This window comes from Mercenaria mercenaria, chromosome 10 (genome assembly GCF_021730395.1).
Source record: "Mercenaria mercenaria strain notata chromosome 10, MADL_Memer_1, whole genome shotgun sequence".
NCBI lineage: Eukaryota > Metazoa > Mollusca > Bivalvia > Venerida > Veneridae > Mercenaria > Mercenaria mercenaria.
The window spans coordinates 78,497,895-78,514,232 of record NC_069370.1 but is presented as its reverse complement, the minus strand read 5'-3'; the positions used below and the strand labels follow the sequence as shown (position 1 = coordinate 78,514,232).

Here is a 16,338-nt window from a genome sequence, read left to right as displayed (position 1 = left end):
AATCTAACCTTTAAACTTAGTTTAATATTATCATTGTGTAGTTTTCATATTTTAAAGAATATTTTGTTTTATATATTAATTTATATTATTTCACTTGAATTCCCTCCACAGCAGCATATTGAAACATTGTTGTTATTCTTTACCAGTATTTAGCCAGATGGTCTTATGGGTTTGCCCCGGAAAGCATGTCAATACGTCAGCCATGCAGAGTGGGATACTGCAATAAATTTGAAAACTACAGCAGAATTTTTCATGATACATGGTAGATGGATAGATGGCAATGCAGAGAATGCCAATGTCATTTAAATTTGTTCCTATGGCAACAAATGTTGTTGCTATGGCAACAAATAGTGCACGAATATGACACAAAGTGTCATCCTGCATTTCTTTCAAAAAAAAGGAGAGATTGTTTCTTGAGAATTTACATAGACCCGAGGGACAATTAGAAACATGCTTGTTATCTTATTTTTTCCTCTTTTACATCATTCTGTATGTCGGTCCATCATTTGCCAAAGGCGGGTTCTTCAATAACTTCAAAATTGCAAATTCTAAAGACTTCTTTATGAAACCTTGTTTTTAGATGTTAAGTAAATGGAGAATTGAAGGTCAATTAACTTTGTTGCTATATAATATTGTAGTTTTTTGACACCAAGTACGACAACTACCCCTTTCAGTTTTGGGGCTTCGAAATGCAAGAATAGATTTTAGTGACGGGCTGTAGGGTCAAAAGAAACAATGTTCCTTATTATGCACCCGCAGTCACCCAAAGTCCCGTAATAAATTGCTAACTGTGTAACAAGAAGAGTAAGGCTGAAAATATAAAAGTTGCTTTATGGACAACACATAGTAACTATTCTGTGAAATATATTACTCTGAACAGTCAGCTGAAATCTGAAATAAGGTACATGTCAGATACTTTTTTTCAGTACATCAACCCCGAGATTGTCGACAACTTTAGTTAACTTGCATACGGCAGTGCAGAGCATTTCAGCACGTTTGACAAATTACGTCTTCCTTGAAAAGACTTTATCGAGGTTGCAAATGGACTTGAGGAGCTATTTTGGGACGAGACTCGGGTACTTGAGACAAAAACTATTGGAAGGGTTTCCAAAATATCAAAGATCTCTCTGGTCAGCCTTATTTATCTTGACTAGGAATTTTAGGAAAGTGAAGAACACCCGAAAACCCATATGTGCCCGACCTAAAGGGCAACTTTTTTAGTATGTTCAAGAGGTGTAGTAGATGATGCAGGAATGCACATTTTAGCCCTAATCTATAGTGAACAGATGGTTGACAAGCTACCTGACATGTTTTGCTGTAAAGAAGAGTAACGAAAGCCTCCCTTTATACCTAGAAATATATTACGAACAGTTTGCTTGTAGGAAGAGTAGAAAATGCATTTAAAAGCTTGATTCCCGGTAAGCGCGAGCTGTACTGGTTAGTTTTGTTTGACAAGACAGTGTTATTTTTTACATTGGAACTGCTTAAATGGAAGTACACAGTGGTAAATAGATAATATTTGTCATCTTAAAACTAGTGATTTAAAATTTGGGATTAAAATTTTGCTTCGAATTTCCTGTGCTCATTAGAAAAATCCTCAAGTACCACATTTAATTTAATTTTAATTTCAGTAAAATGTCCAGAGTAGATATTGAGCACATTTTTCTTGTAGAAATGATAGATTCTGCTCTTAATTTATACCCCCGTTTCACTCAGCCACGTTTTCCCCCTACGGGTTTTAAAAACTAGCAGGACACAGTAAAACTTGTACAATGTAGAAGAAATACAGTAGACTCCGATAAGAACTGATAATTAATAATTATGGTCTCCATGAGTGTAGAGAACGCGGTCGAATTTTGGACATGTCAAACAAATGTAGTGAGAATGGCGGTCTAATCAGGAAGGACGTATAATGATTAACTAAAACCTAGTAGGACATAGTACAGCGTGGTGCGGACGGGAAAGGCTGCATGGCATTCTCACTGCGCTGTCATTGGGTTACATTGCGTTCTTGCTACGTTTAATGGAGTTCTCACTACAACTTATCTACGCTGTGTGTGCTATACATGCTACGGCAAAGCCACATTGTAGTTAAATGCATAAGGTTATTAATACGTTCTTTCGTTCTTAACACATCTGTGTCACGTTTGCAGCAGGTTCTCGCCATGATTGGTTCAGATTCTGAAAATTAAGTATAAATACGGATCCGATTCCCAATCACTTTCGTTTTCATACAATGGGTATCGAACATCATCAGGAATTGCCACATAAACATGGACTCAGCAGCACTGGGAGCTTTTTAGTGGACTTTTGGGCCTCCGTATATACTTCACACTGCTTTTGCTTATTCCACCGCAGTCTCTCTATAAGACTGCTCTTTTTTTTTCATTGGGGGTTGGGGTGGGGTGGGGGGTGTCGTTTATTGTAATTTATGGTTGTTGAGTGTAGATGCGGACACAGTTATGTCAATATAACTTGCAGAAGGAAGGAAAAAAAGAGGCGCATGGCGTAGTATTTATAAGTAGCCTACAATGCAGTGAAAAGGTGATAAGCATATGGTTAAAGCATGGTAAGCGAGAGGGGCAATCTGACTGATTGTACTAAGAATTAGTAAAACAACACTGGACGTTTAAGAAGCACGTGGTAAGAAAAATTTGTGTGAACGTGTTAGACGCCGTGGGGAACCTGGCAAGGATGTTAAAAGCGCGCAGTATGAACTTTTGAACTGCACATTTTTCGATTTGATCCCTGTCCCCACCGCGTCAAAATTTTCAGGAAGCAGTATGATCTTTATGGTCTTTGCCTGAGAGTGATCAGGGCATTAGTGACTGTACATTATATGCTTATGACATTAAACTTAAAACCATTGTTATGGCACAATGTGCTACAATTTGACAAAAACAGAAATTACAGGGACATTTCAAATGTAAATTTGATTACGCTGATCAACCGGCAATAGCTTTTTCCCAAAGAATCATGATGACTGACAGGCCTGGGATTTCACATGGTCTATCACATTAACATAATTTATGAATTATATAGTTTAATTAAGTGTCATTAGTTCTCTTAGTGTAAATAAATTGAAATGAATACAGCAACACTTACAATTCTAAGTCACGAAAACTAATGACAAGTGAAACACGTCATTTATTCACTAATACACATTACAGACTAAAACTTTGTTTTGGGTCAAACTCTGATAATTCGAACACCATTCTTCAATTAATCTATCGTCAGGTCCCAAACAAATTCCTTTATAATATATTTTTCCGATCACTCATAAATACTGATAATTCGAATAAATTTTTGTCGGTCCTGATGGGGTTCCAGTTACCGAAGTTCGAATGTATTTTTAATAATTAATTTACAATTGTTGTAAAGTTTCTGCACAGACTGTTGCCATTTTAAACATTCTTTATATGCCAGTTACCATTATATAAATTAATTTTGATTCATATAAATTGCATTAATGACTTTTCTTCTGCTTAATAGCACAAATTTTATCCAAGGGAGACAACTTTTTTCATTTTTGTTGGAAGAGCGGTATTTTTGTTAATATAATATGTTTGGATTTATTCAGGCAAGTGGTTTTAGCTTTTAAGTGCTTGTAAGTGTCAATAGAATTTTTTTATATAATATTATGTATTTTTGAAAATATATACATATATGGCGGCCATCTTGGATTTTTCGGCCATATTGGATTTTTCAGAGTGGGTCTCAAACTCATTTTAAGTATTTTGCCCTAAAGTAGTTAACTACCAAGTTTCATGCTTTTCCCATTTTCTGAAGTATTTTTACACCATTTTACTGTACTAGTAAATGAACAACTAAACTGGACGTCTTTTTCTCAAACGCCACGACCTCATGTCTGACACGATTAATGTTTAGCCGCCATTGAACCGAGGACGCGTCCACAGAAAGCATTGAAAGGTCCTTAGTTTACCGAAACTGAGATTTTTATTTATTTTTTACAGCAAATGTAATATTGCCGATGTATAGCTATTGACCTTGCCTTGCTTATTTGGTTTATCGGGATGACATCTTATAATGTGATATTTGACCTTTTTTTGGTATCGTACACTATATATGTATCCGCTGTATTTGGCGTATTTTCATTTTTCTCCCCTTTTTGGGCAGAACGCTGACCTGTCAGCATCTACTGTTTTGTTTATCGAGTGGCCCTGGTACATGCTTAAATAAAAATGTGCATTTACAGTGCGAGCGCGAGAACTTCTCCGTTAATGCGTGTTTTCTTCCTTGTAAATGCACCCCTGAGAACGCACTTTTTATGCAAGAATTAGGGTTTGCGCGGGGAGAAATATTGGAACAATTGTCTATGCCTACACTGTATAGAGCATACGTTCAAAAACGTATTCTGTAACATTCATAAAGAGTGCACAAGAAATGCTGAACTTAAAAAAAGACTTTGAATTTGGTCTGATGAAATTCGGCTTTGTCAGTATAGGTAGACAGAAGGTTCTTTTCCAGCCAAAAGAAGTTGAGCGGCAGGCTTACAGCCTCCTGCTGAAATAGGAAATGCAAACAGTATTTCAATAGGACATTTCTTCTGCCAAAATACACTTAACATAATGTTCCCTGTCGGAAGATCACACGCACTTACATAATCTAATATATTGTTATTTTATAAGATATAATGTGTAAATATGTTTTCATAATATACATTATATATAAAATAAATATTATTTCGGCCACATCCATTTAACCTTTGTTTTTAATGCCGTTCAACAGCTGAAGAAACAAAGCACTTTGATAATTATCGCAAAAAAAAATTTTTTTTCAGCAGTTATGTGGGAAAATCCAATAAAATCAGGTATTTTTGCATAACACTATCTGTATAGCTTTACATAACACTCAACAATGTATCTCCAACCTAATAGTAAACCACCTAATCACTACAAGCAAAACATTTATAACTTGGGCACGAAAATAGCCGAAAAACACCTTAGAAAACATTTTTATATGAAATAATTGTAGCATTTTGAAAATAAGTACATCTTTAATCGAAACGTGGTAATGTGATGTTAATGTAATACTGCTGTACTGTCGACCTCAAGCTACGACAGCACAGTTCTATTGTGCGATATTAATGTCGTACTTTCGACCGCGATACCACGATAAAAAGATGCGACAGTAAAATACGATGCGACAGCACGACAATTCGATGCGATAACACGATATAAATGCCGTGATTTCACATCGTATTATCGTACTATTGCATCATGCTGCAGTATCGTGTTCTCGTGATGTGATATCGTGTTATCGTGGTGTCGTATCGTGGTGTTGTGATGTCGTATCGTGTTATCGTGGTGTCGCTCTTACTTCTGCTGTGGTCACGATAGCCCTATCAGAACACCATACAAAACTGCTGTGCATATGTCATATGATGTAAGCAAACAGTTTACAAATACTTTTATAAAGTATAATATATGGGCAATAATCGTTTAATCCATGATGCGTTATAATGATATCACGTGCTTAACAAAGACACAATCATTAAAGCGTATCCAGCGTACGATGACGCTGTTTGCATAAAATGTCCTGAAAGATAAATTAGGTAGTATTTTTTTCTGGTAGATATTAAGGAGTTTGCTTACGAGTAAAAGGATTTTTCTTTAATTAATTAGTGTCTTACGGGACAGGTGGAAGACTCAATGAGAGGCATTTTTAAAGAGATGTTTTAATACTTGTATTTTGGTCTGTTACGTCTGGTTCTCAATGATGTTTATTTTGTTGCTTTGAGTATATACATACATGGTAGGCACTATTATTATAAATACGAACTTCATGTAGCCACTACTTATCTTTATGGTTTGTTAAAATACAACTTGCCTAATTATTTCTCACGAGCCTTTGCTTGTTACTTTTATCGTGCCATTTGTTATCAAAGTCTGCGCGCGCAGTTACAAAACTGTTTAAAAACCTCCAATGCATGCCTTTGGTAGTGTTGTTGATATGTGGGCCCCGGTTTTGGATATTTAAAACATGTTTTCCGTATCCAAGAGCAACAGAATGGTACTTAAAAACTGTAAAGTCATCTCATACGAAAACAATAAATTTAGTCGTAGTGTAATGTTATTCCACAGGAGTTTGAAGCTCTATCAATAAAATATATGTGCAGGTTAGATCTCTTGAAGAGATCGTAGATCTCTGAAAGAGACTGTACGATTTCATAGTATATTAGGTGGGTGGGACATGGTAATGCATATATTTATTGATAGAGCTTCAAGCGCCTGTGGTTATTCATGCAAGAACAGCGACAATAGACGTTTGTTAAGTGTATTAAGGTCTGCGGAAGCTCTTAGGACGTGTTTCAGTCTCGGTCACAAAAATCTGCGGGATTCTGCAGACGTTCATATACACAAAAACTATTATTCTCTTAATAGCTCGTAATTTTGACAAGTAAAGGTTAGACGTCTATGTAATGTAAGTTAAGCATTTTTCGACATTTTTATTCACATCGCCGACGACATGTCATAATATGGGTGTATAGTTTTGATTAAAAACAACCGATATTTTCCACAAATCTTGAAATGCGACATCGTTCAGCTCGATTTTAATTTCAACACATTTTGAAAAAAAACCCAAACAAAACAAATACTTTCCCAACTTCCCATATACGCTTATCTCCCCTAAGCCCTGCAACAATCACTACCATCCACATGATACCGTTGGAAAGAAATTCAAATATCGTTTTATTATTTTCAGTTTTGTTTTCTCATTTTATCACTCACATTTGTTCTAGATATATCATAAATATTCAAAACAAGTTCAATAGCTAAAATATAATATAAAATGATGAAACATAAACGATTTATCTAAATCTTCATAAAAAAATGTTTGTTATGGCAGAGGTCTCTGTAATGTCAGACCACTCCGCGGGAGATCGAAACTGTTTGATCGGCATCAGTTCGCCAACATGGAACGTACACACGCATTGAATGGTACATTATAAACCTATGTTAAATCTAACCCTAACCTTTAGTCAGTACATTATACGCTCAACACGTGCGTGGATGTTTGCGTTTGTTACTCTGGGGTTAAGATTGCGATCACGCACAGTACTTTTTTTGTGCCGTTATGTTTGGACCTTATTAGTCCCCGTTTGGTAGAAAACCCGTTTCTGAGACTATAGAATTTCGCTTTTCCGCCCGTCCGTCAAAGTTCAACAATCCAGGAAGAGATTTTAATACTACTTGGCACAAGTTTACACCAATAAGACGATGACGTGTCAAACTCCTGGCTTAAAGGTCAAGGTAATGCTTGGCAGTCAAATGTTAACATTGCATGAACAGGGTCTGTTTCGTGTCCGGTCCATCCGTCAAGGGATTAATATATAAATATTTCCCGTAATCATACAACATGTCCTGCGCAAAATTCAGACCCCTAGCTCAAAGGTCAAGGTTACACTTTGAGATCAAAGGTCAATAGAATTTGTTCCAGTCTGGTCCATACCTTTGTCATCCAAAACAGGATTTAAATATCAATTAGCACAAATATTCCCCTGGATAAGACAACGTGAAATGTGTTTACTGGAAGGTCAAGGTCACACTTGGAGGTCAATAGCCAACAGGGATTTTTCCATAATGCCGCAATGAGACAACATGTCTTACGCAACATCCTTATCCCAAACTCAATGGTCAATTAGACCTTCTCATGACGCCTTTACATCTTTACGTTTAAAAGAAGTGGAATACTGTGTTACTATAGCAGTTTCAAATTTGTTGGATTGAAAACAAAAACAAATATTACAAGAGCCACTCAGTGACGTGTGCTTTGTAGCATACGTGGCATGCTGAAGAATTTATATTGTTCAGTAAGAATGAAAACGTAGACTTCTTACATTTGCAGATATGCTTTAAACTTAATTGTTGCTTGTCTTGTATTGTAACATATTTTACTCTATTTCTGATGCAAATATTGAGCATTCCGACGGGTTCTGAACACCTTTCGATCGCGACAATGATCGTCATAAAAGGTAACCGTACATACAGAAGCTTCATATCTTGTAATTTTTCAATTGATCGACCTTTCGTGTTTTTTTCTTACTTTAATAAATATCAACTCTTTCGTTAACTGTCATTACCTGATTCTGGTTTAACAAGCTTTTTCAATCAATGATCATAATATATGTATTTATTATATGCCTTTATAAGTTCTGTAAAACATCGGCTTGTATTTCACAATCAAATCTGAACAGGTAGAAAAAAATCCGTGTTGTACCTTTTGAATTCCGTATTGTTCCTTCCTTATTGTATGCTGCCGGACTACTTTCACTAAAATACATGACTTGACACAGTTCTATAAATAGCGCACATAAAAACTTCATTAAGTTTCATTTTAATATCGATAAATATTGAAGATGTCGTTCAATAACAATCAGGGATTTTGCAAGGTGAGATCCGATCTGCCAAAAATCCACTTGAGCCGAATACAGCATTCCAGATCGAGCTACTGTTATAATTCTATAAATTTGAACAGTGTCAGTCATGGTTCTGAGTATAATCTTTCTGTTTTAAAACCACATCAGCGTTTTTGTGCCTTGTTGCAGCTGTAAAAAGTCTCCCTGTAAATTCCATCATGTAATGTTATTAATCAAGCGGGTTCATATTGACATTGTTATTTTCCAAGGGATGTCGTATTGTCGAAAGGCCATAGGCCGTTTGCCAATACGACTGCCCGAGGACTAATACTAGCCAAATATGAAATCGAATACAGCATCCCAGATCGAGCTACTGTTATAATTCTATAAATCTGAACAGTGTCAGTCATGGTTCTGAGTATTCACTTCTTTCTGTTTTAATACCACATCAGCGTTTTTGTGCCTTGTTTCTCCCTGTAAATTCAATCATGTAAAGTTATTAATCAAGCGGTTTCATACTGGCATTGTTATTAAATTTTGTCCATAGGTTGTCGTATTTTCCAAAGGCCGTAGGCTGAGGGCCAATACGACTGCCCGAGGACTAATAACTAGGCCAATATGAAATCGCTTGATTAATGATAATTTCTTCTCCTGAGCTCCCGCCGCGCGCACATCGCGGAGAAGGCATGCAGCTCCACCGGAAGTCGTCATAAATATTATGAAGGTCAGCTGTTGGAGTTGCAGCGAAGGGCGGGAGCAGTGGTCCTAAGAAGGGTGGTTTTACCTCCTCAGTTCAGAGTTGTCTACGAACGCAGAACATGGTAAATCCGAGAGGATTACGACCGATCAGCATGAAAAGACGCCCGTCGACACTCTACGATGAAGACGATGGCGCAGATATTCTCGCTCATATGGAACTCCCGGCAGCGAGTATAAATAAACTTATACGAAGAAAAAAAATGATAATTTTATTACTCAACTTTTGGACATTGACGGTAACATAATAAGAACTTTTGTGTTACCTTACGGAAGTCATAAATGTTGAAGATAAAAAAATGTGTTTTAAGCATTATCATTTTAGCTAGTAAAGCAGAATGGATTGTAAGTAGGTATGTGTGAATAATTTTAAGAGATATATGTCTTGACATAATCAGCAATAACTGGAACTTGCTGTATTTTTTATTTTTATTATGTCTCCCCCAGGAGACATATTGTTTTTGCCCTGTTCCCTCCGTCCCTCTGTCCGTCCGTCCGTCCTTCCGTCCGTCCGTCCCTACGTCACACTTCATTTCGAGCAATAACTGGGGGAACCATTTGACCTAGAACCTTCAAACTTTTTAGGGTTGTAGGGCTGCTGGAAGTAGACGACTCTAATTTTTTGGGGTCACTCTGTCAAAGTCAAGGTCACAGGGGCCTTTAAAATTGAAAACCATTTCGATCAATAACTAAGAAACCACTTGACCCAGAATGTTGAAACTTCATAGAATGATTGGTATGAAGAGTAGATGATCCCTATTGATTTGGGGTCACTCCGTCAAAGGTCAAGGTCACAGGGGCCTGAACATTGAAAACCATTTCGATCAATAACTAGAGAACCACTTGACCCCGAATGTTGAAACTTGATAGGATGATTGGTCATGAAAGAGTTTGATGACCCCCATTGATTTTGGGTCACTCCGTTTAAAGGTCAAGGTCACAGGGGCCCGAACAATTGTAAACCATTTCCCATCAAAAACTAGAGAACCACTTGACCCAGAATGTTGAAACTTCATAGGATGATTGGTCATGAAGAGTAGATGACCCTATTGTTTTTGGGGTCACTCCGTCAAAGGTCAAGGTCACAGGGGCCTGAACATTGAAAACCATTTCCGATCAATAACTAGAGAACCACTTGACCCAGAATGTTGAAACTTCATAGGATGATTGGCCATGCAGAGTAGTGGACCCCTAACGATTTTGGGGTCACTCTGTTAAAGGTCAAGGCCACAGGGGCCTGAACATGGAAAACCATTTCCAATCAATAACTTGAGAACCTCTCGACCCAGAATGTTGAAACTTCATAGGATGATTGTTCATACAGAGTAAATGACCCCTATTTTTTTTTGGGGTCACTCCATTAAAGGTCAAGGTCACAGGGGCCTGAACATTGATAACCAGTTCCGATCAATAACTTGAGAACCACTTGACCCAGAATGTTGAAACTTCATAGGATGATTGAACATGCAGAGTAGATGACCCTTATTGATTTTGGATTCAGTCAATTAAAGGTCAAGGTCACAGTGGCCTGTTCATGTAAAATCATTTTTTGGAAATAACTTGAGAACCACTTGACCTACAATGTTGAAACTTAATAGGATGATTGGACATGCAGAGTAGATGACCCCTATTTATTTTGAGGTCACTTGATCAAAGGTCAAGGTCACAGGAGCCTGAACAGTGACTTGAGAACCACTAGGCCAAGAGTGTTGAAATTTAGCAGTATGACTGGACTTGTTGCCAAGTAGATGATCCCGATTGCAGCCAACCATCAGTGTCTCTTTGACTTTCGCTCCTGACCCCTATTGACTTCTTGCCTATAGGACTTTGCATTTGGGGAGACATGCGCTTTTTTACAAAAGCATTTTCTAGTTTTCTCTAGTGAGTACACAATGTATCTTACCATTTGAGCTGTGATAGACACTGCTTTAAATGTCATTTCTTTGTAGGGTGCAGGCTACAAGACACAAAATTGTACATATATGTATTGATCAAGATAATACAACCAACCAATCACATATTATACATCCCCATATCTCGTTTTATTCTTATCCGAAATTGTTTGCAGTCTATAACTGACATTCAAGTTCGCAGTCAATAGGCTACATGTACTTTTCATCCACTTCCCAGTATATGAATCGCAATTATTATTGCACAAATAATCCACACTCTCTAAATGTCTGTTTAAGATAAGTCTCATCCTTTCAATTAATTTGAGTTTCGCATATTTTCTCAATAATCCTAACAATATATATTTCCTTGAAAATTGTCAAATTTATGACAGGAACTTGTTTGTTCACAATAACGAATAAGCCGAAAGTATCGTTATAATCTACAAAAAAAAAAAAAAAAAAAAAAAAAAAAAAAAAAAAAAAACGTAAACTTGTACCGACATTGCCTTACTTAGTTATTATATAAACATGTTAGATAATATTTTTGTCAAAAATGTAAAAACTACTGTAACGTATAAGTTTAATGTAAAACAAAATGGCGTCATTTAAAGGGAATTCCGATAGTTTTTATGCGCATCTTTCTGCGCAGCCGACACTTTCTATGGAAAACTGAACTGAAGTCAACATTTGTTGAAACATGTTACAGACAGTCTTAAATATGAGGAATCTTGAATGAAATAACATTTTTGATAAGTTTTATCAGTAATCAAATGTTGATACTGGTTTATGTTGTATTGACAAGTATCGTGCCTGACAGGTATCTTGCTATTTTTGTGGTTGTGTTTTCACATCGCATTTTAGTACAAAGACAGTGTTGTTCATATAATGTAAGATAATTGACTTAGTACTGATATGACAATATCACCTTTCAGATTATTTTGTATTCAATTATAGAAAGAATTAAGAATTTTTAAAACATTTTTTTAACTTCTAGCAGACATACATGTAATCAATTTGGCCAGGTTCGCGCCATTTTCCGTCCGGACAGGTGTTGTATTCTAGCGGTCTTAACATAAAATTTAGCCTGGTGACCCATATATTTTTAGCCATTTTTATGCTCACAATACAATTATCTACACACAAGAAAAACAGGAAAAAATTCTATGAAAGAGTTTTTTCAAAATTTAAAAAAATATTCTTCACTATGGGTATTTTTCACTGAAAAAAGTTCACAAAAGTAAATATTAAACAATATTTTTTTTTCATTTGTACCCATTATTGTAAGGATAGAGTATTACCAATATGACTATGATATCAAATAAGTATATAATAAAATCTGTAAAAAGAAAAAACTTTATTGTGCTGTCTTGATGTATATTCTGGTTGGTATTTATAAAAAAAGCAGAAAATTATGAAAATGTTGAAAAATCGCTAGCAGTTTCAGCAACAGTGGGTGTGTTCAGTACAATTTTTCACAAAAACAAGCCTGGTGACCTATTGTTTTATTTGTTCATTGTTTTCAGCACAAAATTTCCTATCATATATGTGAATTTAAAAAATTTCTATGAAAGGAAAAAAACTATAGGAATTCTCTTTAACAATCTAACGGAAGTGGTGACTTCTCCGTATTGGCCCTCTCTTTTGAACCAATTAGAATGCTTGAATTCCATATTGGACCTGTTTTCTCGTATCGGCCCTGCTTTCTCATAATGGCTGAGTTATGCTTTGTATTAGCTCTATTTTTTCATATGATGTTTGCAGTTGATCTAATACAGTGTGTAATATTGTAAAGTTGAATAATAAAAGCTGCTATAACGGCATTCAGTTTGTGCTAGTGGTACTGTTTAGAATTTTTCATCTTGAAACATTTCGGCTCGGATGTTTCCATCACTCTCGCTTTCATAGAAAACGCACATTTCGGTAACTATGCATATTGAACAAATGGTAATTTATACTATAATGCACCAGTCACATTGTCTCAATATTTCATGTCACAGAGTTAATGCTTTCGTCAACGTTACACAAAAAACTTTGATATTGCGATATGAAATGTACTGTGGTTTTTTTTCTTACAGGTCTAGTGCCAGTGTGGATAATCATTATTTTTTTGAAAAGGACTGCATGTAATTTTGTTCGTTTAAGTTATATAACCTTTCAGCAAGTCGTGAATTGCGCCGAGCAATATGTATGTGACTCTTTGAAAGTCCTAACCCATACACAAAATGAAAACGGAAATTTTTCCATAGTGTTGGTATTACAGAATATGGACAGTGATGTTTTATATATTATAACAACTTGGCTGATACAACCAGGGCGATAACGCGTTTTTACAATCAAAGTCGATGCATTATGAAAGTTCATTATTAAGAAAATGTCCGTAGTGTGAAATTCATTTCGATATATAAGAAAGCTAACGCAGTTATATTATGCCTAAATTTAATATTCAGAAATATGAACATAGAGTTAATATAAAATAAACATGTTTGTCTATATAAACAGTAATATATTAAATGCAAAATACTACGCATTGATAAATATGTCAGTAAACAAAGTATGAATATTTTATGTCACTATAAACACTGAGCAGTAGTTTTACAGATGCATGTTATCTATGACACAGCTTGCTTATATACACACTTATGCAAATTACTTATGCAAATTACATACGTTTTGATATTTAAATGAATATTTGATAATAGAATATTTAAGTGAAAGATGAGTATAGCATATCTGTAATGTAAATATTACATACATATGTGATTTGATGAAAGGCAAAATAGCAAAAGGAGGCATGAAATAAAAATGTATCCGAGAATGTGCACATTTCATTTCCGTAAATAATAGTATACCGGTACACTAGAAAGCAGGCTTATGTTCCAACAATGGGATATTCATTTACTATATACCGTGCTTCACAAGGTCTCGGTTGTTTAATTATCCTGTCTAAAACTCATTGAACTGTTTAGTATGATACAATAATCAACACGTTTTGAGAAGACAGAAAACTAATTTAGGATGGAAAAATACACTTTGAATACAGTTCAACGTTTACACATACAGCAAACCACGCTAGTTCTGTAACTGACTGATGAATATTAAACAGGCAACCAACAAAGTCATCCACGCTGTCACTGTAACACCGGCAGCTGAAATTGAAAGAAAATATATAGATAGAACACGCTCGCTAGACTGTTGAAATATTACAAATCTGTTTCTTATATCGAATTAACTGAGATTCACTTTAAATCAGTGATATGTGATAGAATAACTTATTTCCAAATGTTGCAAAATTTTCTAGTTTCATCGCACCAGGGTGGAATAAATTATATATAACTTTGTGTGTGCATGCGATAGCTTTGTGTGTGCACGTGGTCTATTAGCGTTTGCATGCGCCCGTGATTACTTACATGTCGTATCTATAGCCAGTATCACCGAGTCGCAAACGTCGTCTGCGCAACAGGAAACACGTTGCCCATTCATAGCACGTGTAACTGCTAAACCTAAATTTTGCGAGATATTTTTGCCATTGTACTCCGCGTCCATCACAACGGGTGCAGTATTATTGTTAATGACATCGTTTTCGTTGATGTCTGTCTTTGTGCCCTTTCTCCACTCTAACGATGATACAGGGTAAGACGAATCTGTTGAACAGGTCAAGGTCAAAATTGCTCCTGTTTTACTTGGTTTATTTCCAGTGATTTTAACCATAGTGGGCGGAACTGAAAATATCAAAACAAACAAATAGACTAATAGACTATAACTATATCAGATAAAAAGTTACAGTATGAAGCATTATTAATGGAGTATACTTAACAAACGGGAGATATGTTAATGTTTACTTGTTAGTTATTTATCTGGGACATTTATGGATTTTATTATTCTATATTATAATGTAATAATTGGCGATATACTTGTGCTTTTTGTGTATATATATATTATTAACTAAGGCGGGGGCCTCCGTGTCCGACTGGTTAAGGTCGCTGACTTTAAATCACTTGCCCCTCATCGATGTGGGTTCGAGCCTCACTCGGGGCGTTTGAATCTTCATGTGAGGAAGCATCCAGCTGGCTTACGGAGGTTGGGGTTTTACACAGGTGCTCGTGATGACATATTGCACGGAGGGGGCACCTGGGGTTCTTTACCTCCACAATTAAAGCTGGAAAAGTCGCCATATGACCTATCATGTGTCGGTGCGACGTTAAATAAAAAAAAAAAAAAAAAAAAAAATAACTAAAGCAAATTATATCTTCACTTGTCTGTAAACATAACGTATGAAACTGTAATATCAAATTTACATACAATTAAAATATGCCTTCTTTGTAAGCGTTATTTGCGTTACGTTATTATGCATGAATGTGCATGTCTGTTCCTTCCCATTGTCTTTTTTCCACATGTACCAGACTGCGGTAACACTACAATAGTCTCGATTTTCCATAGCGGGGTCCTAAAAATTAAACCGACAATATAACGTTGGCCGAGTCAATATATTTTTGTCGGCAATAACGTCCGGTTTCCAAGTTTGGGTCCTGTAAATTATACACAAACTTTTATGCTTGATTGGGGATTCTGTGAGGTTTTATAATTTCTGGAGTCTAAGGTGTAGTCTTCACCCTGAGTCTATTATTGGCTGCGTTGATGCATAATGTATAGCCTTTGTGACTTCATCAAAAGTTCAAGTGAACCCAACACGGTTGAATGACAAACAAGGACAAATGTCCGACAGGAAAAGCCACATTATTCTAAGAACACAGCCTCCTCGATACGCAGGATGCACAAACAGACGCACACAAAGTCATAGACAAAGCAAAATATGCAAACAAAAATGAAGCAAATAGTTAAAGAATCACAGTGGGACACTGCCTTGGAACTGTCAGTGGCAAAACGCATCGGGGAGCTTGTACCCTATATGGCGGGCATCAAGTCCCGCTGTGACTTTAATAAATTGTAATCTATTTGACTTTTGCGTTTTTATTTTTTCAAAGTTGGAAGTACAATATTATATAAAAAAAAAAAACTGGTAACGTATAACGAAACATAATTTTTACCGGGTTGACATCCGTTTGTGTTATTTTAGCATCCGAGTTTGATGATCTGGATTTTGGTGACGTGCTCAGGTGTGACTGGTATTTTGAGCAGCGGGTTGCTAAAAGCACCAGCACGTAAGGGTGGTCCGGTTGTTGATCTCTGTCAGCAATGTTGATAGAAGGCTTTTGAAATTTGGAAAAAAAGTAACTGTCATTGTTCTTGGTATACGTTGAAGTAAAAATAATGAAGAAGTAGACAATGAGATTAAAATACACCGACAGATTG

At 36.0% G+C, this 16,338-nt stretch overlaps 1 protein-coding gene across 1 annotated transcript; it reads right to left on the bottom strand.

The window, feature by feature from the left end:
* Positions 1–13,228: 13,228 nt before the first annotated feature.
* On the bottom strand, positions 13,229–15,467 carry LOC123560150 (uncharacterized). The gene is made up of 3 exons (XM_053516757.1): positions 15,328–15,467; positions 14,436–14,747; positions 13,229–14,174 (listed from the first exon to the last, which is right to left on the bottom strand). The coding sequence occupies exons 1-3, from the start codon at positions 15,461–15,463 to the stop codon at positions 14,098–14,100; spliced, it is 525 nt and encodes a 174-aa protein (XP_053372732.1). The 5' UTR covers positions 15,464–15,467; the 3' UTR covers positions 13,229–14,097.
* Positions 15,468–16,338: the final 871 nt, after the last annotated feature.

Coding starts and splice junctions, on each gene's coding strand:
- LOC123560150 (XM_053516757.1), bottom strand. CDS start 15,463: ATGGAAAATCGAGACTATTGTAGTGTTACCGCAGTCTGGTACATGTGG. Junction 14,748..15,327: donor AAAGAAGGCATATTTTAATT/GTATGTAAATTT, acceptor TGATATTTTCAG/TTCCGCCCACTATGGTTAAA. Junction 14,175..14,435: donor ACTGGCTATAGATACGACAT/GTAAGTAATCAC, acceptor TTTCAATTTCAG/CTGCCGGTGTTACAGTGACA.